Source organism: Sinocyclocheilus anshuiensis, unplaced genomic scaffold (genome assembly GCF_001515605.1).
Source record: "Sinocyclocheilus anshuiensis isolate Anshui unplaced genomic scaffold, SAMN03320099.WGS_v1.1 scaffold670, whole genome shotgun sequence".
NCBI classification, from domain to species: Eukaryota; Metazoa; Chordata; class Actinopteri; order Cypriniformes; family Cyprinidae; genus Sinocyclocheilus; species Sinocyclocheilus anshuiensis.
The window spans coordinates 459,539-487,536 of NW_015546062.1; the positions used below are offsets into that span (position 1 = coordinate 459,539).

A 27,998-nucleotide genomic window follows, 5' to 3' on the forward strand; every position below is an offset into this window, starting at 1 on the left:
ATACACACACACACACACACACACACACATTATATATATAAGATAAGAGAAAATGAAATAATGAATGTTTCGGTTAAATTTTTGGTTAATATTGTAAGTAAACCTTACGGGAAAAAATGTACACTAATGTTAAAAATCTGAATATATTTTTAAATGTAATTTATTCCTGTGACAATAAATCTGAATTTTCATCAGCCATTACTCCTGTCTTCAGTGTCACATGATTCTTCAGAAATCATTTTAGTATGCTGATTTGGTGCTCAAGAAACATTTCTTAGTATTATCAATGTTGAAAACAGTTGTTTAATATTGATAACAAAACCATTCATTTTTTCCCAGGATACTTTGATGAATAGAAAGTTCAAAAGAACAGCATTTAATTGAAATATAAATGTTTTGTTATTTAATAAATGTCTTTAGTGTCATTTTTGGTCAACATTCTTGCAGAATAATTTCATAAAAAATTTAATATTTTTTAAACCTTTCTTGTATATGTTATGACCCTTTTAAATTCATATATAGACACTATTAATATTGAATAACACATGACTATCATTTGATTATAGGGAGTTACTAAAGTGTCCATAAAAGTGATACCAAACACAGCAAGACAATAAACCTAACAATTCATAAGCAATAATCATATAGCAGAGAGTGTAGATGATATATTGTGAACGCAATAAAATTGCAGTAGATAAGTATGGGCAGCTCTCCAGAAGCAGAGAGGTACACAAATATGCATAAACCGTACCTGCTCTACAACAGTAACTGTACCAGGAGCCATGGCAACCACAGAAGCCACAGCGGCATCATGATTCTCTGAGCCCAGTTCAATGATCTGCTGCAGGATGTTGACAGACGCCGGGTCTAGTCTGTCTCCCGCTGCGGCAGACACAACACCTGAACACAATGACCACGATGAGTTTAGATATGAACTTTACAGAAATGCCACAACTGTTCAAGAAATAAAGCAACAGTTTCTGACCATTTTGTGTGTTGAAGCGCAGGTCCTGCAGAGCTGATACAGCAGTCTCTGTTCCTTGCGCATCCTCAGTCTCAGCTATGTGAAGGTACTGCATGGCCGGCTCCTCCACTGACTCCACTACCTGAATGAACACACCAATAAGATCATAAGCAAGTGTAGTAGCTGACAATATGTCATCGATTAAGGCAATTTAACAATCATGCACTGCTTTATCAGAAAGAAAATATATTATGAGTCCAAGAAAAGAAAAGGCTGGAGTAATAAGCCTTTTTTTGCTAAACTCTAAAGTATTTTATTAATGATTATTATAAATTATTATTCACAAAAAAATGAAAATTTTATCAGTTAATTACTCATCCTCATGTTGTTCCACACCCATAAGACTTTAGTTCATCTTTGAAACACAAATTAAGATATTTTTAATGAAACCGGAGTTTCTGTCCCTTCATTTAACGTCCAGGGAAACCAAAAAGGTCATAAAGCCATCATAAAATGAATCTATATAAATCAAACCGTTTAATCCAAGTCTTGTGAAGAGATACAATCATTTTATATGACGAACAGATTTAATTTAATCTATGACCTTTTTGGATCTTTGGAGACTCCATTTTTGGAGTTTTCATTAACTGGACTATCAATGGAGAAACAGAAACCCTCTCAGATTTTATAAAAAATATCTTCATTTAACCAAAGACTTATGGGTTTGTAGTGACATGAGGGTGAGTAAATGATGACAGATAATTTATGTTTGGGTGAATTATAGGTTTACTATTAATATATTATTTATCACTAAATGTTATTGTACAGCACTTTGGGTCAACTTCTATTGTTGTTTAAGCATTATATAAATAAATATGACTTGTCTTTACTAAATGTAACATGTAATTATAATGGAGACTCACCTCCCACTGATTCAGACCCAGACTGCCAATCTCCACCACTTTGAGACCATGTTTGCTCTTTAGGTGTCTGTTCATTTCCCATTTAGTGCCATAAACGTAATTGCACACAGGACATTTGACTCCACCTGATAACACACACACACTTCTCAATTACTGATGCAGTTTGAGGCAACACTGCATGTCTAACAAAAAGCAACAACGTATATGTTGTACGGTTAAGGCTGGTTTCATTCTGGTGAGGAAGGACTTGCCTTGTTCTGTCACAGTTTCGGAAGTGGACGCCCCTGTTCCAGCATTGATGTACTGAACATTAGGATGTTTCTTATTATAGTGTCTTTTCAGGGAACCTGAAATGTTGCATGAGTAGTGGCAGTGCGCACAACGGAAAGGCTGTGAAAGGCAAAACATTGTGCTTTGGTGGTGGCTGTAGGACACATGACAACATAAAACAAAAATATGTTTTTATGGTGTTACTTTGAAAGAGGCATGTTGCTCCATGTGACGAAGGAGATGCGGTCTCAGTGCAGCAGTGAAGTCACACTCAGTACATCGGAACTGTTTTCCTACAACAAAATGACATTTGAATTGATTGGCTGTGTATTAAGAAAAATGCCACAGAAATAATCAAAGCCTCTGATATATTATCAATATCAGCATGAAATCAAAATTGACTCAAAATTGAAATCATACTTACTTTAATACAGTTTGTGCATAATTCATCAATGCACATTATTCAAACAAATTATTTATTCACATGCTATATGGAAAATGTTTACTTGTTAGATTAATAGTAGGCGATATATTTTCTACAGAATACTAGAGTATAAGACAGACATACATCTAAAAATATGCAAAAAATGCTGCAGGGCTGTGAACTCCATGAATCGGTGCTCTTTGGATGCGGGATTCTTTGATGTCATCAAAAAACTCATCAATCCAAGGCACTCGAAAATATTGTGAAAAAGTAAAAAGCCTTTATTCACATGGCTTTAGCATTAAAAACACCGACGCCTTGCGGCTAACTCATCAGGGTGTTAAGAGAAACATTTTCAATTCAAAATTATTTGTATAAATGTTTATAATAAATATATTTCTAAAATGCAACAGTGGTGCAGAAAAACTACTGATGAACATGCGTGCGTTGCAGAGAAGAAGACATGAATATTTAGAAATAAATAATGTATACATACACATACAATAACATACGTAATGTTTGGGATCAGTAGTACTTTTTAAAAGAAATTAATACTTTTATTCAGCAACGATGTGACCAAAAGTGATCAGAAGACATTTATATGATACAAAAAATAAATAAATATAAAATCAAATAAGTGCTGTTCTTTTGAACTTTCTATTCATCAAATAATCCTGAAAAAAATGTTTCTTGAGCATCAGCATATTAGAGTGATTTCTGAAGGATCATGTGACACTGAAGACTGGATTCTCAGCTTTGCCATCACAGGAATAAATTAAATTTTAAAATGTATTATAATAGAAAAGTTATTTTTAACTGTAATAATATTTCATATTATTATTATTTTATTGTAATTGTGATAAAAAAATGCATCCTTGGTAATCCAAAAATGAACGACCCTAAACTTTTGAATGGTAGTATTTTACACAGCATTCTATTCATATTTAGTTTTTTTATTTGTTACTGTCAAAATATAGTTTGTACATTTTCCATGGCCCCTCTAGCATCCCCTTGCAGTCCCCAGACTGCAGAGTTTGATATCCAAGTCCGGTCCAAGTCCACTCGGAAATACGTCAGATTATGCAAGCCTTGCCGACTTAGGTACACGAGTCCAAATAACACTGCATGCAGTATTAAACACAAAGAAAGAGACTCACCGTCAGCTGTGTGCATGAGCTTATGACTTTTCAGCGTGCATTTAGACTTGAACCTTTTTCCACAGAGGTCACAAAGATGAGTTTTCTCAGTACTGTGTCTGTTCATGTGAGCTTTGAGGTTGCTTTTACTTCTTGAGGCATAATCACATTGTGAACATTTGTACGGTTTCAGTCCTGGAGACATGAACAGAACAAAATCAGTACACTGAGGCGGTTCATTTAAGTGCATACGTTTGACAACAAGGTAAAAAAAAAGACATGAAACCCACCTTCATGAGCCCATATGTGCTGCTGAAGATCTGCCCCGTTCCTTGTGAAGAAGCAATCACAGTACGGGCATTTGGAAGCTCGTTTCCCGATCACTCCTTTCACATGTACACGTATTCCCAACGTTTCCGAGATGTGGTTCAGCGACACATCTGTACAGCAACAGCACATTCATTAGTTTAGGGATCTTGTGGGACATTTGAGAGTGTTTTAGTTGTCCTTACCTGGATGGTTGCTTTTAATATGAGCTCTAACTTTGTCCTCAGGAACAGACTCTTGACATACTGAGCATGTAAAACTTCTTTTGACCTAAAGATGAGAAAGAAATAAGATCTGATGAAGCAATTTCCCCTATATCTCAAGAATAAGCAGACTACAGACACTCACTATGTCCGAATGGGTTTTGAGATGAGCCTGAAGCTTGTATTTGTCAGGTGTACAGTAAAGGCATCCTTCAGAGGGACACTTCAGCAGGATGTCAGAATGTCTCTGGATGACATGCCTCTTCAGGCAGTTTTTAGTGATGGAGGAATAATTGCACTGGGAACAGTAATGGAGGTGCTCTTTCGTGTGAGTTCGTACATGTGTATTGTAGTGCACCTGATACCAGAAAAGCTTACCTATTACACAGAGTTAAAATATTACACAGAGTTATAGAAAGACAGGAGTTGGAGATGTTATTTAAAAAGCAGGATATTCATAGATAATAGATCAAGGATGCCCAACCCTGGTTCTGGAGCTCATTTCCAACCCTGCTACAACACACCTGTCTGCAATTATCAACAGGTTCCTGAAGATCTTAATTAGCTGGCTCGGTTGTTTGATCAGAGCTGAACTTTGCAAGATAATAGGATCTCCAGGAACAGGATTGTGCACTCTTGTATCATATATTAGATATTCATACCACAGTATTCGCATTCAACGTCTCCGAACACTTTCCGAATCCATTCAAACACTTCCATGTTAAGCTGTCGTTTTTGCATCTGCTCTACAATCTGCTTAAAAGCAGATATCTCTTCTTGCTCTGAATCGAGTAAGTCCTCATCTACGTTAGTTTGTGGAACAATCGCCTCTTCCTCGGTTTGAGGCAATGTATCCTTTGATATTAACTGCTCAGAGCACGTTTGTGCTTTTTCAGGTGTCAAAGGTGCAGGTCCTCCAGCAGGATTCTGATCTTCTGCCATACTGCACTCCATTTTATTTGGATCATCTTGAAGTCTTTGGACATTTATCGCATCTTCACAGGCCATCTCTTGTGTCTGTGTGTCTGTCTTATTTATACTGTCTGAAATGGGATTTTCATCCTTTGAGTTCTGTACAAGAAGGTCTGACTCCACCTCTAAATTATCAGAGCATTGAGTCTGAAGGTCCTCTTGAGCCATGCAAGTAATTTCTGTGGTTAACAGCTCCTGGGCATTGAGCTGCGACAGCTCTTCTGTGATCTTAAGCTCATCCTGATTCAACATGTCCTTCTGAATGTCATCGCCTGGTTTGAGCAAGCAAAAGCTGGAATTGATGGAGTCTGCAAAAGCAGAGGGTTCATCCGATTCCGAGTGGAACTCTCTGAGATGTGACCTAAGTCGCACAGAGCTGACAAATTTTTCATGGCAAATGGCACACACGTAGATGAAGGGATGCTTTCGGATGTGGGCTTGCAAGGCTGGGAATTTGGTTGAGCCGTGATCGCATAGTTCGCAGCCGAAGGGTCTCTTGTTACCATGAACCATCATGTGACGGTCGCGCTCGAGCTCGTTCTTGAACTTGCGGTGGCATATTTGACAGTTGTACAGAAGCTGTCTCTTGCCCTCCCTGGTCTGGAGGCTGTACTCATTGTAGGAGTCCTGTACCTTCTTGTCGTTCATGTCATGAGTCTCGCGGATGTGTTTTAGAAGGTTCTTCACGTCGGAGTATTTCTTCTTGCAGAATTGGCAGTGCTGCTTGATCTTCTTGTGCACTCGCTCCACGTGCACTTTGAGGTGTCCTTTGCTGAGGCAATTAAATGAGCACAGCTCACAGCTGAATTTCTCCCCGGTGTGTTTCCGCATGTGAACGCTAAGATTGGCCTTTATAGCGCTGGCGTAGTCACACTGCGGGCACTTGAATGGTTTCTCATTGGTGTGGATTCTTAAGTGAGCCTGCAGTGAATGTTTGAACTTGAAGACTTTATTGCAGTATTCACATGTGAAGATTTTAAGCTGCGTCTGTCCTAACCTGTGGCGAGAGATATTTGTTCATATCAATGTACCAAATCACTTCACAAGATCAGTACAAATGCAACACATTTTATATGTCAAATTGCTTTAGTCAGGGTCTCACATATTTTGACCCAATTAATTTCATTTTTATATATTTTTTATTACTTTTCCATAGCTTCTTTAGTTGTTTATGACTACTGGTTAGGGATAAAAAATTGTTAGTGGTAGATTAAATAAATGAATAATAAGTAAATTAATGAATTAATCCATAGAAATAATAGAAATAAAATAAGTCATGTCTAGCAATTACATAATTACATCATCTACATTTACTATAGAAATGTCTATGATTTTTTAGATAGATAGATAGATAGATATTCCTAGCCGATTTCGTAAATACACTAATACTACTATAGAGATTTCCATGACTTTTTCCTAATTTCCTGATATTTCCAAATGACTTCTATATCATTTTTCTCTTTTTTTCCCTCTAAAATTTTATTGCTTCTAAAGTAATGCAATGGCAGTATAATTACTATATTAATACTCTGTCCTTTGGTGCTTTGACAACTGCACTAGATTTGTAAATCTAAAATTAACATTTTAAATGTAGAAAAATCATGAACTACAAACCTGTTTGATTTGAGGGGTGCTTCATAAGCAGCTTGCTGAATGGCATATTCCTGGTATCCCCTTTTCATTGCTGCCTCCTGGGAACCTGTGTCTGCAACAGTCTGGGTGGATGGTTCAGCTGGAGCTGCTTTAATAGGAACTATCTTAGAGGCACCTGCAATAAAGTAAAACTTACAGTTAGTTGAAATGCTTCCCTCAACTATTAAAGCACCTGACATCACATGTACATCTCACCAGGCATGGCCTCGTGACTGGTAAGGACCACACTAATAATAGGGTTTTTGTTGCCGCTTGCTGATTCAGGGTCCTTTGCACTGGACAGCCTATCTGTCCGCATCGCGCGAGCTTTCTTTGGTGTCCTCTCTTTCTCCTCCTCCTCTTCATCACTGATTTTATTTGCATCCGTATTATTACCTGAGCAATAAAGTCGACAGGTGAAACGTGTGGCAGTTCAGAAAGCAGAAAGAGCTACAACATTACCTGGCATGAATTTGTACCATTATACTCTATATCATCAGCGGCCTCTTTCAGTCCTACGAAGCAAATGTGTTTGGAGATTTGTCTCCTGTTGCTGAACACGCGATTGCATTTCTTGCACTCCAGATCACTGCCATCCTCACTTGGCTCTTCAGCTACTGCCAGCGGTTGTATTTCTGTGGACTCATTCTCCTGCTGATTGGGTGTATTTTTCTGGACCTTTTCTGGTTGGACTTTCTTAGTAGAGCCTTTTGGTCTTCCACGCTTTCTTCTCACAACAACATCTGCAAGATAAACAAGACATTCTTATAATGATTTTAAAATTACATTTTTAACATAGGATAATATAGCTTTCATCACATTAAGCTTAAATCAGCTTAAATTGGAACTTCAAGCCTAAATCAGCTTGACATGAAGAAGCTTTAGATGTGTGAAGTTGTGGAATGTAAAAATCCTGCCTGAGGTATGTTCTTGGAATGGTGTTGTGTTTTTGGAAAACTTTCAATTAATATACAGCATGTTATACAAATCAGCTTGACATTATAATCGTCTGTCTCTAATTACTTTATTTTCAGTGTTTGGATCTTAATAATGCCCGATACAAGTTGATTTCTGGGTTCAAAGCTGCTTACCTGAAACATGTGGCTCCTGAGTTGTTAAAGGCTTAAGTGCTATAATAAAAGTGTCAGGATCACCTCCTTCATTGGAGTGAGTCTCATTAACATGAGACAGCAGCAATGGTTTACTGGGAGAGAACAAGTTGCATATTTTGCACATGAAGAATGATGAACCGTCTGTGAATGTAAAAACAGCAGCTTAAGTCTTTATTCGGTTTATTATTTGTAAAAATGTGCCCAGGTCAATTTACAGTTAAGTTATAAAGTCTCTCCTATAAACAACATTTGGCTTTTAATTTGCCAAGTACTAAGATTTATCGTGTATCCTTCAAAAAGTAGCATACATACTACTACGCAGGTTATTGTAGGTAAATTATATAAGGCTCTAAAGATATGTAATATCTAACTATATTTATTTATTATTTGTCTTCTACATGTAAGTCGTTTTGTTTACAATTTGTGAGTTTTAAAAACCTTCCCTCACAGAATTCACTGGAGTAATTATTCAAAAGCATCAGGCAGCCCTTTCAAAATAAGAGCGTCTAAATATGTTCAATTTAAACACTTTCAAATCAGGAATATATTTATTAACACTGATATTAATACGCATATTGATTAGTAGTTGCAGTTTAGCTTCATGTCATTACACCACTGTTAATGTTAATTTATCTGCGATAGGGTTCTTCAACAAGATGCAATAGATGGCATGCAATAATACATTTACTAAACTGCATACCAAGACTGATTTTTCAAGAGCAAAGACGTGTTGTATTACGTTTAATTATATTGTTAAACCCCGGGTTTTTCCAAAAGGAAACCAACAATATTCCCTGCCATGCCCTCTCATTTTTGTAAACTCGCGACCAGTTTCGTGTTTTTCTTAGGCACTGGAAATGGTTTTCATTAAATAAGATGACGTTTATGCTCAAAGAGTTGGAAAATGTATTATTTAAACAAAGAACTGTAAACAGCGGACATAAAACTGAATTTATGTATAAAGCATCCTCTGGCAAAAGTTACTTTTGCGGGTGCAAGCCACTAGTTTTACCTAATTTATTTGTCTCCGTATCGAATCGTCGGAACTAGCCGTTTCCTCGGAACGCAGCTATCCTGAAAATCACGTTTTTCCTTACCTGCTTGCACTGGATCCATTCTTTTTAAATCAGCAATAAGTAAAAGAGCCTCGAAAATGATTTAACTGTTGTTTGTATTGCCAGGGAGCAACTTAAATGCATTCATTATACTTAAATTACTTATGCAGAGGTTTCTGTCGAATCTGCGATAACAAATATGGCGGATGGATATTCGTCTTCAAGCAAAAAAGCATCAGTGTCAAAGCGCGCGCCACCTGCGGCCTGGAGTTCATTTTGCCCTACTTGGATGTTCTTGGAGGTTACACTTGCTGTGTTCTTGTAATCAGTAATGCGACATTCAGACATTTGTCCTTAAAATGAACTTAATGTTTAAACCCTTATCAAAATGAGAGAGGTGTACATGTAAAGGCCACTGACTGCCATTATGCGTATAGCAACTCGACACCTCAACAAGAACATCAGTTAAATCAATAATTATTAATAACAATACACATTCATTTGATTAAAAAGTGTTTATTTGGGTAAATTATATTCACAATGGAGTAAAACAGAATAAAAACAGCTTAGAGTAAATATTCGACTTTATCAGCCTCGGCCTTTTTTCTCCTTTCAGCATTCATGTAAAGTGTGTTCCTTCCTACATGACAGAGGAGCTCCAGTCAGTCACAGCAAACACCCTCCCCCCAGCCTCGTTTGCAGATTACAGCTGAGTGTAGGATGTTTACAACGACTACACTGGAATATTAGCAAGTTTACCACAGAAAACATTATAGATTTCGATAGATCCAGATGGCACACATGTAAACAAGTTAACATGTACATATCGTTAAGTTATAATTAAGTTGTTATACAACCTTTGGGACGCATTACTGTTTAATTAAACACGCATATCAAGACGAAAGAACTGGACGATGGCAGCAAACATCCAACTGAAAGCTTGTTTTACGGATAGCACAGCTTCCAGTCGGGGATGTTTACAGGCATGAACAACCAGCTTATAAAAACGACACACAATGAATGTAAAATAAACAGACAACCCAAGCAAAATAAGTATAATTTAAGTGAATTCTTATATGAACACCAAGGAAATGTTTGTGGTGATTTTGCTGCCCCCTACAGTCCACACGAGCAGTGAAAATACAGCAAAAGCCGAGTTGAAAGTTAAAGGTCCTCTCTCCTTCACGTCAATGACAAAGGGACCGCGATGAGGATGAAGACCTTGCGGATATGAACAGAGCCACGGTCTAATCACAGACATTTAATGCAAATATGCTTGCGTCGATGTAGATAATATTTTCGTCTTCAACACAAGTTATTAATTTAAAACAACAACTGGAAGTGCGGTATGAGCATCACCGTAAAAAACAGCCCTATGCGACCCGAGTTTGAGCGAAACAAAACAACAATAACAAAAACGCTCGTATTTGTAGACTGACATTGGGTCAACCTTGTTTCTCTGCTTGGGAATACGAAAATCGGTCAATTTTCCGACAGACTCGAGCACAATCTACCGCACGTAAAGAGTTGTAATAATAAGAAGAATGTGTTGCTATCAGCTACCAAGTTGGGTAAAGAGGAAGCAAACAGTCAAGCCATAGCTGCACTGCATTCTACCCTCACAAAAGCGATCTAGAGCCATCCAGGCGTTGGGTTTGTCTCTAATACGGCACTGAGAGTTAGCAAAAGTCATTCCGCTTCTAAACGGAACAGCACAGCACGGCTAACTAACGGTAGCTATGCTTTACAGCTTTGCTCCAATTTACAGACAAAACTAGCATGGACTGTCCTTCCCGCCGCACCAGTACCTCGTAACATATGGGTATCCTGTTCAATTTAGACAAAGCACCGCCGTTCAAGCGATAACGCGATTAACCCACAGTTTATTACTGCATTTCCTCCGGCTTTTGCTGCAAAAAACCTTTAGTCTCCGCCATTCCGAGCCTGTTTCCTTCCGTCTCTGGCTTGTCTTTAGTTTGACCTTTAGTTACCCGACACTAATATTGACGTAATTGTCATGGTAACAGGATCCCGCCTTCTACGTGCGGCCGTGTGCGTCCATGAAAGTTGCTGATGATGGAGGGAAAAAAAACCTGGATAACAAGGAAGCTGTTGTCATTGTGATTAAAGATAAAAGGTTTAATGACACGAAAACATCATGGAGTAATATGACATTGACAGTCAAACTTTTTATCACCCGCACTTTGGACAAATTACTGCTTAAATGAAGATTAAAACACGATTTGAGACACAATGACCTTTATTGTACGTTCACACTTTGCAGTTGCTTTATGCTGCAGTTGGTATTAAATTATGCACACATACGACTTCAAAGGTGAAAGGAAAAAGAAAGTCATTCATAAGTTTTGCTGTAATATATTTTTACATAACGGCCAATACATTCTCCATGTATCTCAGTATGACCTTGTACTTTCACATATGTAAAATAAGCTGTAATTCCGGCACAGCTGTTTTGATACAGTATGATCACATTGGCTCACTCCTATATAGTCACTGCAAACCCTAGATATATGTTAGATCAACCCATTCTCACTTGTGTGTGTGTTCTGGAATTAACTATTAGCATTGGAAGAGGAGTTATTGCTAATTAACACCCATGCTATAGATAGACTTTTGTAGGCAAAAGAAAAAAGACCTGTGATCACAGCAGCGTGAATGTGTGATTCACTCACTTTATATCAAGCATCTGTTTCAACGTATCTTTACGTGTTTCTCACTGAATGTAAATGTGTGTGTATGTCTTAAGCAGGCAGCTCCAAAGCACCTTCTTCCTCTCCATCCCCTCGGTTTGCACGAATCTCCATGAGCGTACGGGCAAATTTGCTCCAGTCGTCTGTATGTGGCACGGCTAACTGCTAAAATAGAGATACAACCAACTTCTGCATCACATCTTCATGGTAGAACACAATTAGTGACTGTTGAAATTTGCACATTGTTTGATCAGTCTGTGTATTTGAATTTGAGTGCAAATATTTATAATTCATCCGAATATTAGAGTGTGCTACACGTGTTCATGTACTCATAATGTAGGTGTTGTTACCTCTCCCACATCATAGATCCAAACATGGCCCTCTGAATCACCCACGGCCACCTCTCTGCCCCCTGATGCCCATCTGACCTGGTTCAGGGCACATCCTCCCTCCACTGTCACACTTGCCGACGGCACCTGGTACACACAGAAAACTTGTTTTGGGAGCGAAAATATAACTGTAATAACATTGTGTGGCAACACGATTTAGCTGCTATCTAATGTAGATCAAGCACACAGATATCAATTAAAGCCAATTCATGTAAATATATTGGGGTAAGATACCCTCTCCACCTTTTTTCCATGACTACAGATGTCACTCACATCTCAACACATATATTCAGTGGTTATGTTCTTATTCATTTTGACTTGTCATGTGCACACATTAGATTTATTGTTTGAGGTTAAATTATATAATTTTTTTCATTGGATAATTGTGATCTAGGAATTAATTTCATGTTGGATATGGAGGATTTGTGGACACAGTAATTAATTTAGATTTGTACTGTAACAATTATTGTTTTCCAATTATTGAGTCCCAGTGGCATGTTTTGTTGATGTTTTATTTAATTTAATTACGATAACTCTTGTTATTATTTAATCAGTCCATGAATTCTGAGTGGATCATTTAATCTGAATTCATAGTTTATTGCTATTAGGATGTCCTTTTAATTATGAAATGGCCTGTGTATAATTCAAATGTATCACTCTGACTGAAATTGTTCTTGAAAGAAATTCTTTTTTTTTTTTTTTGATTTGTCATTATTCAATTAAATAATACATCGCATTGAATCCAATTGCTTTTACAATACTGTACAAAATTCTGGGGTCAGTAAGATTTGTTTATTAAAAAAATTAATACTTTTATTCGGCAAGGGTGCATTACATTTATCACAAGTGACAATAGGACTTTTACACTGTTACAAAAAATTAAAAAGTTCAAAAGTTGTTCAGTGACAAATGGTAATGGCTTTGCCATTGCAGCAAAAAAATGTTATATATATATATATATATATAAAAAACAGAAAACAGTTTTTTTAATTAAAATTATATTTCATAATATTAGTGGTTTTACTGCATTTTTGATCAAATACTATACACAGCCCTGCTGCGCATAAGAGATATCTTTTAAAAACAAAAAAACTTACTGACCTCAAACCTTTGAACATACATAGTTTGCATATATTATTTAATTCAATTTTTTACATTAATGACACCTTTTTTTGAAAACAACAACAACAACAACAACATTACAAATAATATCAGATAACATATTCTGCAAAAATCAGATGACATCTGGGATAAGTTTAACCCAGGGGTAGGGGTCCTCCTATCCTAATATTAATTAAAGTATGAAATGAAATAATACAGAAGACAGATGACTGAGTAAAGAATGTAATAAGCTGCGGTGCCCCTGACCTCTGTGTAGTTGTTGAGATTCCAGAGGTCCAGACGACCATTGCCATCCACTGTAGCAAAGAGTGCTGGATGCACTGGAGACCACATGACATCATAAACATAGTCTGCATTGTCTTCGAAGGAATACAAGGGTTTGTTATGCTGTCAGAGAGATGGAATAGTTATATAATGCTACATGATCAAAAAACATATCGAGCAACATATGAATTCCAAAACAACTCTTACTTTGGTTGACCACAGTTTGACTGTCCAATCAAATGAGGAAGTGGTAAAGAGGTGGGAGAAGTCGACTGGACCCACAGCATTATGGCAGCTGATTCCAGTCACAGGACCCTGATGCCCATCAAACATTTCACCAATACCAGCCTTACTGCATGGGACGAGTTAAACAAGTTCAAGTTAATAGTAAAGTTGTTTTTCATTAAGAGTTTTTAATATACAAAGATATAATCTACAGAATACTTGACACAAATATGAAAATTCTGTTATTAATATGTTATGCTGCAGGAACGACCGACCTTCCATGGCGGGATGCTGTGTAAACGGTGCCCTCCTCACTTCCTACCACATAGTTATTCACATCACTTGCAGGGAAGGCCATACAAGTGACGGCCACCGGCTTTGACTTATTGTAGATCAGCTCCATACTCTCCTGTGAGTAACAACAGACATATGATGTATTGTTTAATATCAGTTAAATCTCAAATGACAATAATTCAATCTGTCTAAATGTGTTATCTGGACACCTGAGGCTGTGAGAGCATGTACAGACTCCAGGAGCACATCTTGCCATCTGTGGATACTGTGATCAAGTTGTTGGCATTTTGTGTTCCGACCACATTCACACAGTATACAGGATGCTGCATAAAACATGTGACAGTTTTGTCATCTATATTCTTTTAAGGAAAGACCATGATAAGAATATTTTTCCAAGACTAATAAAGGATTGTTTTGCCACACAATAAAAAACAGAGTCTTTCATTCTCATAAGATGCGTTTTGCAAAGTCTCTCAGGAATATCTTGAGGTTGAGTGCAGCTCTTCAGTTTCTGGGTCACCTCAATGACCTGGCAACATTAGTGTTTTCAGCTACAATTTTTAACTGCTAAACCACCAACACACTGCGTTCTATTTTTAAACATTTTATCTGTAACTGATGGTCTTACAGTGTGTGCAGTTGCAGACAAGGGTGTCCGTTGCACTGGGGTCCTCTTGTGACTTCGATTGTCCCACAGTGCTATCTGTCCTGAGTAAGTGCCTCCAATCACCAAGTTGGGATGAAACTGAGCAAAGCCAACTGACATCACTGAGGACTACAAGGGAAAACCATAAAATGCAGTATTGGTTGAGTGTACCAGTACCATTTTCTTTGCTATGGTTATTGTTTTGGCAAATATGACGTCAGCTCGCCCTCCATCAAGGTCGATTTGCACAATGTGAGCATACAGACGATGAGCTGAGTATTGAGAGTTCATTTAGAAGTCACATCAGTGCAAATAGAGAATGATGTGCATTAGTGACGCAGACAACATTTGAAAGTTGAGCTCCATTGTTTGTGTATTTTAATAGAAATTCAATTTAGATTCAGGCTTTTTCATTAAAAGCTGATTACTCAAACACATGCTCAGTATATAATTAAAAAATATTAAAGTATTACAGTATATTCAAATGCTGCTGAAAGGAACAACATTCAGGCATTGAGGGTTATTTAATAGGAAGCAATGGGAATTCAAACCTGACAGTGGAATATGTACTCGGGGGTTGTCTTCTTAAACTTCATATTCCAGACCAGCACAACTCCATCTGGCTCATGAGGTGCATCCTCATTTGTGTTGTATGAGGCCACTAGCAATTCAGGATACTGCAAATAGAATAATAGACTGAATACAATGTGCTACATGTCAATATCATTGTACATATCGTGAATATGATATCATGGACCTATGCAATAAAGTCACTCTGGTTCTGAGGTTGTTTTATTTGTGTGTAACACATTTGCATTAAGCAGGCTTATATTCAGTGCTGGCTAGATTACTTGCAAATTGGAGTCTGTTACCGATTACAGATTGCATGACAAAAACTGTCGTTAATAACGTAATCGGTTGGATTACACATATTAGGCAATTTATTCGAACTCATTCTTACTTACTGTAAGATTTTTTTTTTTTTTGATCTAACACATTTATCACATAGATTTTAATGGGATTACCATGTATAAAACAGAGAGAATGAAAATATGTTACATTCTTTGCTATCATCATGAAGTGCATTAAACATTACGGCAATGTTTCCCAAACTGGGGTTTGTGAGTTTGTGAAAAGCTAATAATTATTATGAAATCATAAAAATGTAAAATTAAAATAAATAATGAATTCCACAAAATTGGAAGACTTTCTAAATGTGTATAAGTGGTGAGGATTTTTAGAATGAAAAATTTTAAAGAGAAAAAATTAAGAATTAGGGTGAATCAATAAATGATAAATAATTACCCACCACTGTGTGAATAATATGTAATCATGTCATCCATAAAAGTAACTGTAATCTGATTATAAGCATCGTAAAATGTAATAGAATTATAATTACATACTGGAGTAATCCAGATGACATGTAATCCGTTACTAACCAGCACTCCCTATATTAATGCAGTTTATTAATAAAGTACCTGTGGTGACCAATCCAAGGAAGTGACGACTCGATGTTTGGACCAATGCTCATCATAGAAATGTCGATTAAAAGACAAGTTTGATCCGGCTTGCATGTCCCTGATAACAAAACAAACCTTTGCATTCTGATACAATCATCCAAAGCAATTTACAGTAAGTTTCCCAGGAGTCACTTCTGGGTTCTGGGTCACCTCATTAAACCTGATTTCAAACCATTATGCGACCATCATCCTACATTAGGTTAAACAAACCTGTCTAGTACCATCTAATGAATAACTTTTCTGTAATCACGTGGGACTCTGTGTATGTTTGACTGTTACATAAGCCTCGGCTGACCCTTCTTTGTCCTCCATATCTCGGCCACTGTAGTCAAAGAAAATGTCCGTATCCTCGGCCAGCACACGCTCCATTACACGGATGCTTCGGTCGAAGAAAAACTGGAAATCCTCTGAATGAATAATCTGCTCTTTCTCCTCGTTGGTCAGTTCTCTAGGTTGATCTAAGGCACACATATTCATACAGCTCTGTATAGATGTTATACTTCTTTTAAAAATATTATTATTATTATTATTTTTTAACTGTGATTCTTCTTGCCTTCTTCGGCTTCCTGAGAGTTCTCCTCCTCCAGCTGCTGTGGCACAGATTCAGATTTGGTCACTGACAGCTCCTCTTCCTCCTCCTCTGTGGAAAATAGTCATTGGAAAGTTTAAGCAGCGAGGCATTTGTTTTGTGGGTAAAGCCACTATTAAGTTTTATATCCATATTAATTATTCAATCGAAATAAAAACAGCTCTTTACCTTCAGGCGGATCAGATGCGACAGGAGTCTGTGACTCTTTAGAGTATGTCACCAGTTCTTTTGGCACGAAATCAATCTGAACAATTTTTGATGGACCAAGCCTTTGCATCCTGCACCTAAGAAAGCAAGCCCAAACTATTTTAATGTGTTGTTTTCATTTTGCTTGTTTGCTTGCCTTGGTCCTGTAAGCATTTACTTACCCTCAAGTGAGCGTCTTTCTTCTGTTGAGCAAGAAGATATTTTGAAGAAAGTGGGCAACCAAACCTCACTGACTTCCACAGTATGGAAAATAAATTCTATGGAAGTCAATGGGGACCAGAAACTGTTTAGTTACCCACACTCTACAAAATATCTTCTTTTATGTTCAGCAGAAGAAATAAATTGATATAGGTTTGGAACATCTTGAGGGTGAGTGACTGGCAGAATTTTCAGTTTTGGTTTTATTATATATTTCTCTGTTGACACTCAATGTTTTCTGTATCATGTTTAATAATGTGAATGAAATTTAAGGTGGCAGTCTCACCCATGAACCGAATCTGCAAGAAGCTGAAGAGCTGAGGGGTCGGTGTCCCACTGTAACGTCCTAGAGAGGTCAGAAGAACACATCAAATAATGGTTAGGAGGGATGAGACTAAGAGCATGCATGATTAGGTCCTGCAGCTTCACTAGCAGTGCATAACCCTCTTTCATGCATGATTACATGAGATAACGCTGTCTCTTAGATGAGAACACATATAGACTGTGGCATCATACTCTAAACCAGCTACAACAAAACCACATCCACTGATGGGTGATGCATCAACAAATGCCAGGACCTAACAATGACAATATCAATAGTTCTCCTTACCGATATCTGATGTCCCCAACAAAAGATGTAGGGAAAAGGAAAAACATTAGACTTAGTCTTAAGGGGATTACAGAAATAAAATAATAATAATAAAATAGCTTAAAACTTGCATGAATCGTGTCAGTTTTGACTTAAGAAATAATGCACAACTATCCTAAAAGAAATCATATTATCCATCAAATAATTTTCTCATAAAATTTAATTCCCCTAAATAATGCATAAAATAAATAATGCATAATATTAATTAAACCGTTATCAGTCTTTCAGGAATTTCTGATGCCAAAGACCCCCAAATATGATGATCATATTGTGAGAGACCCTCTTCTTAAAATATGAAAGCAGTTGAATATACTATATTAGGAGCCATTTATACTGTGTGACAAAAGAAACATGATATGCAAAATTAATACAAATAAAATGTAATTTTATAAAAATAAATAAAAATATTATCTAGAAAAATACTGAATATTTGTATTGGTGTATTTTTTCAGCTCATTGTTATAATATTGTTAGATGTATAAATCTGAAGAGAAATTCACAATTCACATTTTTTACATTTTTACTGTAAACTTGGACATTTCTAAAAACATTCCTAAAAATGTTTTTTTTCTCCTCAAATTTGCCACAGACCTCCTAGAACATTTGTAGAATTCAGTTTGAAAACTCCTGCATTAAAACATTCCTCCATATACATCCATATATCAGCGAATATAAAAATAGTTCAAAATGGATTAAAGATGATCTATGCAGTATATAGTTTGGTGTACAAATGGCAAAACTAGGGCTGCACGATAAATCGCATGCGATATTTAACGCGCATCTTGTCAGTATTGATCATGTTTTGTGCAGCTTGTCAGTGAACAACGGCTCTGAGTAGTAAATGCTGCTCCATGTGAAAGCCCGCACGTGATGGAGATTTACCGCTGATTACAGAACAGCTTCACTGACAAGATGCGCATTAAATATCACATGCGATTTATCGTGCAGCCCTAGCAAATACCCATGCAGATTTCATACCTTCCCACTGTCCCTCCATCTATGGACTCCTGACTTCCAGTTTCACTGGGTGGGCTCACTGATTGCGAAGAGGGAGACATAGGGGTTGGGACTAAATAATGAAAATAACAGGTATCCCATGTTAAAAGCTGCAGTGGCTGCACTGATGGCCAGCAGTGGCAGACACAGGCAAATCAAAATGAATAGAATGGATTGAAATGGTCAAAACAAAGAAAAAAAATCCAAAAGGAAAAACAACAGAAGAGATTGTCAAGCGAATTTCAGTTCTCTCTATAATGTTACAAATTTTATATGATCTTTCAATCATCTCATCTAATTATATGATTACAATTTTACATCAAATACCACCTCATTAATCTAACTGAGCTTGTGTCAAGTCCGCTTCAAGTACTTCAAGTGTAAATGACATGAGTTCAATAAACTAAATAAAATACTGTAACATCTTTATATTCATTTAGTAAAAAGTGTAGTAATTGTTTTGGGGATGAATCCATGACCTAACTTATATATAAATCTGAAATGACCTAAAATCTGATCGGATTTACAGCTAGCAAAAATTTTAGAGAGGTCACAAGACATTCCCGCAAAGATCCAAAAAAAAAAAAAAAAAAAAAAAAAAAAAAAAAAAAAAAACACAGCCTTTCCCTTTATATAAAAAACAGCACAAATTGGTCAGACATGATCCATACTCTTGTGAAAAAGAAGTGTGCTTAGTTATATTGAATATGCACTTGTAGTGCACTTCCAATAAAAGTATAATAAAAAAAAAACTGCATTTGATAATATTAACTGCAACTGATAATATTAATAAAAAATGCCACTTAAATATACTTATAAAGAGAATACACATTCATGACTGTTTTTAACCCACTTAAAAGATGCACCAATTATGCTTCAAAGTACACTTATATTAATGTGTTGACTAACGTACTAAAATGTAAAGTACTTGATTAATTATAACTGTAGTGTGTTATTTGATATTATATTTCAAGTTAATATATTTTAAATGCACTAAATTGCAAGATCACCATTGCAAATACATGATATACAAGTTTCAAAAGAAGTTGATTTTAGATTACTATAAAAGCTTGTCAGTGCATTCAGCAGTACATTTTAAACATTTTAAAGACACGAGAAATAATTATGAAATTACATGTAAAAAGTTCTACTTAAGTGGTTTACAAAGCACTCAGCTTAGCTAAGTTCAGCTAATTGCATTCATTATAAATTTAAACTATAATACATATTTTAATTACAGTTAACTTCATTCAGTGTCCAAAAAATATTACATTGTAACGATACTCAAATATATTCGATAAGAATATTAAGTATACACTTTTTAAAACTATACTGTACTTTTTCACAAGGTTAGGGGAAGCCCTCATAGAGCACTACAGACTGCTGAGTGAGATGTAATTTTTTTTCTTTTGCATTATAAAACACTTGTGCTGATTCCTTTTCTCATTTCATTCAAGCAGGTGGCATGCACATTCATAAAGATGCATCTCACACACATTATGTACATGCACAGACAGCTGTATGTTAAGTATCACATACCTAAAGGTGGTTCTGGTGAAATTCCAATGCTCTGCAGGAGCGCCTCTGTCTCTCTTCTCTTTCTGTCCAGGTCAGAGTCTTCTGACACATTCTCGGCCCTCTGAAGCATCTCAGACTGCATCACAGGTCAATCGAGTGCCACATAAGAAATATTTCCAGGTGATAAAATGATAAATGGCTATTATATCCAACAAAAACAGCACCTACCTCTTTTTTCTTTCTCTCATCCTCCTTTCTTTTTTTCTCCTCTCGAATCTGGGCTAAGCGCTGCTTTTTGCGCTCAAGCTCAGCTTTCAGGTCACTTCTATCAGCCATCTTCTGTGTCGTTCAATCTATGTATAGTATGAACAATTTTAGTTTTAATTTTAGTACTCGTGCACACGTGTGCTACTATGCCACACAAACTTTCGACGGAGAGAGACACATTAGAGACCATCTGTCATTTTGTAAAGGTATGTTCTGTGTCTATATTATGCATTTAGCTGAAGTTAAATACATCCAGCTTAATTTTAATGTTTACTGAGAAGATCAGCCTTTGTAGAGCCCCATTAGTCTAATGTACACAGGCACATATTGTGTCTGAATTAACACTAAATACCATATAAATTGACAAGTTTAGGATTTATTTTAAAGCAAACTATATTCAACAATACATCTGTAATATATTAACAAATTAGCAAATGAATACAAACTAAAATAAGTAATTTACACTTGTTTGTAAATCTGTTTCGTGAACCTCACAAATTAAACGTAGAAATAAAACAAATGGATGTGGAAAATTACATTATAATAGATTGTATACTATCCTTAAATTCTGCAATGAGAAATTAGTGATTGTGGTCCATAAATGCACTACCGACAAGAGATAAAAACAGAAAACACATAGTCAGGTAAACTAAAAACAAAATCTTGTTCATTCACAAAAGGCTGTCGTTGCATTACAATGAATCCGCAACAAAGCCTGTTGTAAGCTATACGATATAACGTAATAATTGAACTATACCGACTTTTGTATTTCGACCCAAACAGGACCAAGTGTGCTGCGCTCTATCGCGTAAATACTGAAATAAGAGGCTATAAATCTACACATGCGCATCAACAGCTAAACGAAAACACAACGCATCACCGGAGTTCACTTCAGTCTCATCAGCACCCAAAGCCGGAAGTGCTCAATGCTGCCGATATAGATACGTCATCAACACCTCCCAGCAACAACGGTTAATTTTGTCGTCAGAAATAAGGTTTTACAACTTAGTGAGGTGTCTAAACAGAAAACATTTGAATGCGTTTACGACCATAGTTATATAAGTTTATGACGCCTAAAAATGCAGTCTCGTTGGTCGACACGCTAGTTTTTTTAAAAACACATCAGAAAAAGATTTCCAGTAAAATAGCGTATACATTTTTAATACTTTGATTTAGCAAGGATGCACTAAATTTATTAAAAGTGACAGTAAAGACGATTATAATGTTACAGAAGATAAAAAAAAAAAAAAATGCTGTTCTTTTGATCTTACTATCAAAGTGTCCTGAAAATTGTATGACGGTTTAGGTAGGATCATGTGACACTGCTGAGAGAGAGAAAAACAGTAGCGTTACCATCACAGGAATAAATCACATTTTAAAATATATAATTATATTAAACTACATCAAATTATTTTAAATTGTATTAATATTTCAATATATTTTGCTGTATTTTTTTCAAATAAATGCAACCTTGATGGGCATAATAGAATTCTTTTAAAAACATTAAAATCAGCTTTTCCATTACAGGAATACATTAAATTAAAAAATAAATTGTAATATATAAATATATATTATATGTAATATATAATAAATTGAATATTTAAATGTAATGAAAAGTAAATAAATAGTTCAAACTGTTCAATTATACTTCATATTTTTTATTAAAATTTATTGACACATTTTTAAATACAAAAACATGAAAAAGATTATACAAAAAAAATACAAATAATAAAATACACTTACAAAATATTAAAACTATCATCAGAATAAATCTGAAATCAATGAATAATGTCCAGTTTAGCGTTGTTGTAAAGCAAATATAAACTGAGCATGCTTCTCATATGATCTAAAATGATTTTCTTTCAGATCCTCTTTAACGTGTGCCTGGTTCCACACACACTGGTTGGCGGTGACCGTGTTGTCAGTGAGAGTGTACAGAGCTTGTTGAGGGCGAGACGAAGTCAGTCGCTCTCGCAGCTAATTTTGTCCTCAGTTCTCTGATTTCCTGCATCAACTCCCTTTCCTTAGAGTCAAGCTCCCCTCGGCCACGATCTAAAGAAACTATAAAGCAGCAGTGCACATCTTATCGCTTGTTGCTTCATTAAATCATGGTTGGTTATGACAATAAAACTTAATGTTTATACTAATAATACTCACAGCCAGTAGAATCGCCTGACTGATTGATCAAGGAAATGTTGGTGGTCTCACTCTGGGTCTTGTGCAGCAGGCCTCTTGAAGAGCAGGGAGATCGGAGTCTCTTTGGATGATCTACAAACACACACAGACACACACAAATAACTTGATTACCTCTTGTTAGCATGTAAAGTTTAATAGACTTTTTCAACTGATTGTATCCTCACAAGGAAGTAATTTTAAAACTGTACTCATGTTTCAATCAAATCCTTTATTACGTTATGTGAGAAGAGTTTGTCTTAACTCACTCAATGAATCCTCTAGACTCTTTTGCAGCTTGCCATGTTTCTCAGTCTCTTCTGTTTCCTGAGAGATAAGTGACCTCCGCTGGGCATTAACAGTGGCAGCCACCTGTCTTTCCTCCTCCAGTTTAGCTTGCTTAGCTACAACATCATCCCACTGAGACCGAAACAATGTCATTGGTCTTTTGCATGTTGTATTGAAAGGAAATTATATTTTTAATGAAATTTGTCTACCTGATACAGCAAACAACACACTAAAGGTGCAGTCAAATTTACCATTGTCATTGGGAATTTTGTGTGAGGGTGAAAGTTTCACAACAGGTTTAATTTGGTCACGTGGATGCACCACGATGACCAACAGAAAGCTGCTTGGTTTGAGAGTGACTTCTGTTTCAGCTATGCTGCATACATCACTACCGTACTGACAATATGCAATGGACATATTGTGTTTCATATTGTATCATGTGACCACGCCTTTAACATGTGAATTCTCACCTGCTTTCCCTCCACTTCCAGCATTAGCTGGACTACTTCTTCCTCTTTAGAACGTGTTTGTTTGCTGAGGTTCACAAGTCGCTCTCTTTGCTTCTCTTGTCTCTCCTTTGCGTTTTCCAGTCGCTTGATCACCTCGGCTTGCCAATCAGCATCCACTTCCATCTGTCCCACCTCTGCCAGAGACTCTTCCAGCATCTAAAATAGTTTCAACTTTCAAAATTAGTCTCATCCAAACTTTACTCAACTGCAACACACAAGTCTGTTAAGCAAAACGAAAGGAAATACAGAAAGGAAACAGGAGCAGGGTGGAGTAAGATGTCTGACAAAGATAATCATATGCACTCATGAAAATTGTAGTGAGACATACCTTCTTGTTTGTCTGGCTGACATCTGCATTTGCCTGAATGAAGTTTTGAAATGTAGAATCTTCGATCTCAGCCCTGCGTCTCCTCGTATCCACTTCTGCTCTCACCGTTTGACTCACTCGCTCTTGCTCTTTGGCCAGTTGCTAGTAGCCAAAACTAAATTAGATATGATCTCAGGAGTGTCCGATCCTGCTCCTGGAGGCCCACCTTACAGCAGAATTAAACTCCAACCTTAATTAAACACACCTAAACCAGCTAATCAAGGTCTTCAGGATTACATGACACTTCCTGGTAGGTGAGTTGGGGCAGGTTGGAGCTAAACTGAATGAAGATAGCCAACCAGGAGAAGGGTTGGATACTCCTAGTACAGTACATCAACGTTGCAGACATTTGCAAAGAAATAAAGTTTTTATAGGGGCCAACCTGTTCAAACAGTTGTCTCTGGGCATCCAGTTCCATCTGTCTTACTTCTATATCTTGAACGGCAGCTGCCGTCTCCTGATCTCGCAGTGCCATCTGAGTACAACAATAATGTAAAGAACCTGCAAAAATAACTTTACACAACTCCTACCTGCCTTTCTAAATAAAAAAAAAAAAAAAACTACATTTACTATTTGTGAAACATACTACTATTGAAAAGTTTGGGGTCAGTAAGTTTTTTGTTTGTTTTGAAAGAAAATTATAACTGTATTCAGCAAGGATGCGTTAAATTGATGGTCTTTTATGATGTTACAAAAAACTTTTAAAAAATTTGGAGAATTTTTTTTTTTTTTTTTTTTTTAGTTTTCATTTTAATTCAATCCTGAAAAAATGCAGTAGAGTTTTCATAAAAATACTAAGTAGCACAAATGTTCAACATAAATGTTTCATGAGCACCAAATCAGCATATTAGAAAGATTTGTGAAGGATCATGTGACACCACAGACTGGAGTAATGATGCTGAAAATTCAGCTTTGCCATCACAGGAATAAACTGAATTTTAAAGTATATTAAAATACAAAAACGTTATTTTAAATTGTAATAATATTTCACAATACTATTTTTTTTATATTGTTGATCACATAAATGTAGCCTTGATAAACATGAGACTTGCCAACCTCAAACTTTTGAACCAAAAAGTAATATGATTAATTTACCTAATCAAAAGTGCAGCAACAACACACAAGTACCTTTCTCTGGATCTCATCATCAAGTCTCTTGAGCTGGATTCTGCGCTGATCTTGCTGGTGCTTAAGAAAACGTCTTCTAGAAGAATCAATCAGATTAAGCTCCTTCACCTTCAGCTCGCGCTTCATAGCAGCCAATCTGAGCAGAGAAGGTAACGTCAGGTGAACTGTAAGCATGTGTGTTCATTAGCAAGAAGTCTGGCAGATGGAGGGAGACCCACCTGGCTCTCTGTTGAGCAAGTTTACTTTCCTCTTCCTGTAGGATCCTTCTACGTTGCTCTTCTCCTTGCAGTAGCAACTCCTGCTGTTTGTACCAGGCCTCAAACTCAGCCTGCTGTCTGACTGCTTCAGCGTGCAGCTCCTGAACATCTTGTCTTTACAGACAAACACAAGAAGAAACCTTTTTTGTAAAATGTGCAGCGAGTATGAAATACTCCATTCATATTCGTATTACAAATGAATTCATGTTTGCACCTCTCCCTTAGATATTCCACTTCTTGTTGCCGGATCCTCTCACGTTCTTGAGACTGGTACTCCACTATGAAGGTGGGGTATTTGTTGAAAATGGGGTACTGCCCCTGTGTCAGAGGTTCAAAGTCACTCAGCGCAGAGCTGGGATGGATGTCCGCAGGGGTGCTGTCCATCAACCGATAGGCTTCCTTCAGCATAGCACTGATGTCCAAGCTATTTCGATGATGAAAAAAGTACTACATGGGAGAAGAAAAAAAAAATGAAAGAAATGGATGTATAGATTTATGAAAATGGATTTATACATTTGTTAATAGTAATAATAATAAATAAACAAATAAACAAACATACATTTGTTCCCAACGAGGGGTTGGGGGTCTGTAAGATTTAATTTTTTTAAATAAAAAAACTATTTATTTGATTAAAAATACCATAAAATCAGTAATATTGCAAATTATTACAAATTTAATAACCATTTTCTATTTTAATATATTTTAAAATTGTAATTAATTCCTGTGATGGCAAAGCTGAAATTTCAGAAGCCTTTACTCCAGTCTTCATACTTCATCCTTCAGAAATAATTATAATTATAATGTTGATTTGTTGCTCAAAAATTATTTCTTATTATTATCCATGTTTCAAAACGCTTTAATATTTTTGTGATAATATTTTTTGAGGATTCTTTGATGAACAGAAAGTTCAAAAGAATGGCATTTATTTGAAATACATGGTTACAAAAAAATTATTTACTGTCAATTTTGTTTAATTTAATGTGTTGCTGAATAAAAGTGTTAAATGAAAAAAAAAAAATATTATATTATATAGTATATTATTATTTATATAAAAACAAACGAAACCCCTAAATAATAAATAAATTGATATGCCACATTTGTCCTTCATAAAATTAGTTAAAATAGCCAGTGAGCAAAAAAAAAAAAACTAATATGTCTGAAGTTGTACCTCAAAGTCCTTCCTTTCAGTACAAAGCAGCAGTGGTGCTCTGCAGCAGGTGACGTATGCCACCACAGCCATTAGAAGAAACGAGGGATGATTTGAGAAAACATTGTCAAACAGTTTCAGCCACTCTTCTCTCATCAGAACCTCAGAGAACAGGGTCTCCAGAAGAGGCCATGCATACAGCTGGAGAGGAAAAGCAGTGTGTAGGGCATTTGCTTTATCTTTGGCTTCAAGAGTAAATTCTTTGAAAGTCAAAGTCTATGTCATATAAACATTTATGTTCAAGTCTTTTACCTGTGAGGTAACGCCACAGGCAACAAAATGCTGAAGCAACTCTTTATCATGATGGACCAGCACGTTCTCAGCCAGACTCAGCACATTAAGTGGAGGGTTGGGAAAGTACTCAAACCAGTGCTGGCACCAGTTCACTGTAAAAGAGCAATTCAAGACACAAAGTCTCTCAGCTATGGACCGAATCGTTGAATCACTGCCAAAGAGACCAGTGGGACATCACCCAACACCACACTACTGTCCTACACTACCTACCAATGACGGTGGCCACTACTTCAAAGCAGATCAGTGGATTGTTCTCGAACAGCTTGACAAATGGGAAGGCCAGCAGAGGGAGATAATCAGTCTCTCCAAAGACGGCAGCCCAGTGAGCAAGAGCAGACAGTACTCTGCCAGGTTGGAAATGAAAATATATACTTATGTAATTTAAGTTACTGACATTAACAATATGGTGGCCAAATCTATATGTATACAATTAAGTCAACTGATTGATGCGGTGTACACCTCTGCAGGCCTCTCTGTAGTTTGTGGCTTTTGATGGGGTAGCGTTCCTGAAGGCACATGTATGCTGAATGCAGACCTTTGTCAGTCAGACTGCTGAAAGCTGCATGGTTCTCAGGTAGATGCAACAGAGAACGCCAAATGAACATCCTGCCGGAAAACAAATAAACACACACACACAAATAAAGCAGAGACGCAAACTACAGCTTCACATTAAATCAACAAAACATCATTGCTTCTGCATGACACATTTATTACATTACCTGTATTTGGCTGGGTATTCTCCAAATGCTCTTAGTAACGCTTGTAGCCTTTTCTTGTTAAGGCCATTAGGCAAATAATTCTACACAAAACAGATTAATCAGATATGATTATGATGGGGTAATAAGTTAAATAAGGGTGTGTTAAATAAAAGAGAATGAGACAGAAGGTGTCATAGGCACCCAACCCACAAATAGATAAATTAATTAATTAAAATTATATTGAATAAAACTGAATATAAACAGAACCTCTTTGTCATCCAGTGTGGAAACAGCAGATGGTAAAACTTTGGATTGGATTCTGCGTCCTGATGTTTTCACAGGACGCTGACCTGCCCCAGTATAAACCTTCATTTTCAAACCTGATCTCTCACTGCTTTTGCCTTTAGTGACCTGTTTCAACAAAGGCTGGGGAGGCTACACAAACAAAACAGTAAAAAAAAAGAA

General features: G+C 36.5%; 3 protein-coding genes across 10 annotated transcripts in view; all 3 read right to left on the reverse strand.

Annotated features, from left to right (window-relative positions):
- The window catches only part of LOC107699503 (zinc finger protein ZFAT-like), a 10,279-nt gene extending 1,081 nt beyond the window's left edge, over positions 1-9,198 (reverse strand). The window contains exons 1-15 of the mRNA XM_016500765.1: positions 9,061-9,198; positions 7,943-8,104; positions 7,331-7,594; positions 7,068-7,247; positions 6,834-6,987; positions 4,910-6,216; positions 4,393-4,625; positions 4,230-4,314; positions 4,008-4,157; positions 3,739-3,912; positions 2,362-2,450; positions 2,139-2,277; positions 1,888-2,012; positions 986-1,106; positions 752-900 (exon numbers count right to left, since the gene is read on the reverse strand). Coding sequence (XP_016356251.1) covers positions 752-900; positions 986-1,106; positions 1,888-2,012; positions 2,139-2,277; positions 2,362-2,450; positions 3,739-3,912; positions 4,008-4,157; positions 4,230-4,314; positions 4,393-4,625; positions 4,910-6,216; positions 6,834-6,987; positions 7,068-7,247; positions 7,331-7,594; positions 7,943-8,104; positions 9,061-9,079 — 3,351 coding nt within the window. The 5' untranslated portion in view covers positions 9,080-9,198. The remainder of the gene's footprint in view (positions 1-751; positions 901-985; positions 1,107-1,887; positions 2,013-2,138; positions 2,278-2,361; positions 2,451-3,738; positions 3,913-4,007; positions 4,158-4,229; positions 4,315-4,392; positions 4,626-4,909; positions 6,217-6,833; positions 6,988-7,067; positions 7,248-7,330; positions 7,595-7,942; positions 8,105-9,060) is intronic.
- A 2,094-nt stretch (positions 9,199-11,292) lies between these two features.
- Positions 11,293-21,554, reverse strand: LOC107699504 (cytoplasmic dynein 1 intermediate chain 1-like). Of its 8 annotated transcripts, none has more exons than XM_016500772.1 (18): positions 21,494-21,554; positions 20,575-20,699; positions 20,368-20,482; positions 18,811-18,868; positions 17,794-17,799; positions 17,470-17,529; positions 16,947-17,062; positions 16,743-16,829; positions 16,485-16,647; positions 16,148-16,247; positions 15,221-15,346; positions 14,652-14,798; positions 14,233-14,346; positions 14,005-14,138; positions 13,712-13,856; positions 13,487-13,627; positions 12,080-12,205; positions 11,293-11,894 (listed from the first exon to the last, which is right to left on the reverse strand). In XM_016500772.1, exons 2-18 carry the CDS (start codon positions 20,680-20,682, stop codon positions 11,781-11,783), a joined length of 1,860 nt encoding a protein of 619 aa, XP_016356258.1. In that variant the 5' UTR covers positions 20,683-20,699; positions 21,494-21,554; the 3' UTR covers positions 11,293-11,780. The 8 variants fall into 8 exon arrangements, with proteins under 8 accessions (XP_016356258.1, XP_016356256.1, XP_016356254.1 ...); XM_016500770.1 differs by having other exon boundaries at positions 18,811-18,901; XM_016500768.1 differs by having other exon boundaries at positions 11,293-11,891; positions 18,811-18,952.
- Positions 21,555-22,402: 848 nt separating this feature from the next.
- Positions 22,403-27,998, reverse strand: part of LOC107699505 (TBC1 domain family member 31-like) — an 8,769-nt gene continuing 3,173 nt past the window's right edge. Inside the window, exons 8-22 of the mRNA XM_016500775.1 lie at positions 27,801-27,968; positions 27,555-27,634; positions 27,295-27,441; positions 27,046-27,179; positions 26,794-26,927; positions 26,503-26,682; positions 25,549-25,781; positions 25,296-25,448; positions 25,078-25,213; positions 24,332-24,424; positions 23,911-24,051; positions 23,544-23,738; positions 23,055-23,205; positions 22,771-22,881; positions 22,403-22,674 (exon numbers count right to left, since the gene is read on the reverse strand). Coding sequence (XP_016356261.1) covers positions 22,535-22,674; positions 22,771-22,881; positions 23,055-23,205; positions 23,544-23,738; positions 23,911-24,051; positions 24,332-24,424; positions 25,078-25,213; positions 25,296-25,448; positions 25,549-25,781; positions 26,503-26,682; positions 26,794-26,927; positions 27,046-27,179; positions 27,295-27,441; positions 27,555-27,634; positions 27,801-27,968 — 2,196 coding nt within the window. The 3' untranslated portion in view covers positions 22,403-22,534. The remainder of the gene's footprint in view (positions 22,675-22,770; positions 22,882-23,054; positions 23,206-23,543; positions 23,739-23,910; positions 24,052-24,331; positions 24,425-25,077; positions 25,214-25,295; positions 25,449-25,548; positions 25,782-26,502; positions 26,683-26,793; positions 26,928-27,045; positions 27,180-27,294; positions 27,442-27,554; positions 27,635-27,800; positions 27,969-27,998) is intronic.

Bases quoted from the DNA above. Each gene is read 5' to 3' on its own strand.
- LOC107699504 (XM_016500766.1), bottom strand. From the start codon at position 20,682: ATGGCTGATAGAAGTGACCTGAAAGCTGAGCTTGAGCGCAAAAAGCAG. The intron at 15,347-16,147 runs GTACTTTATTAA...TTCTATTTGCAG, and splicing joins CCTTGGATTGGTCACCACAG to TATCCTGAATTGCTAGTGGC. The intron at 11,895-12,079 runs GTAACAACACCT...TCTCTATTTTAG, and splicing joins GGATCTATGATGTGGGAGAG to CAGTTAGCCGTGCCACATAC.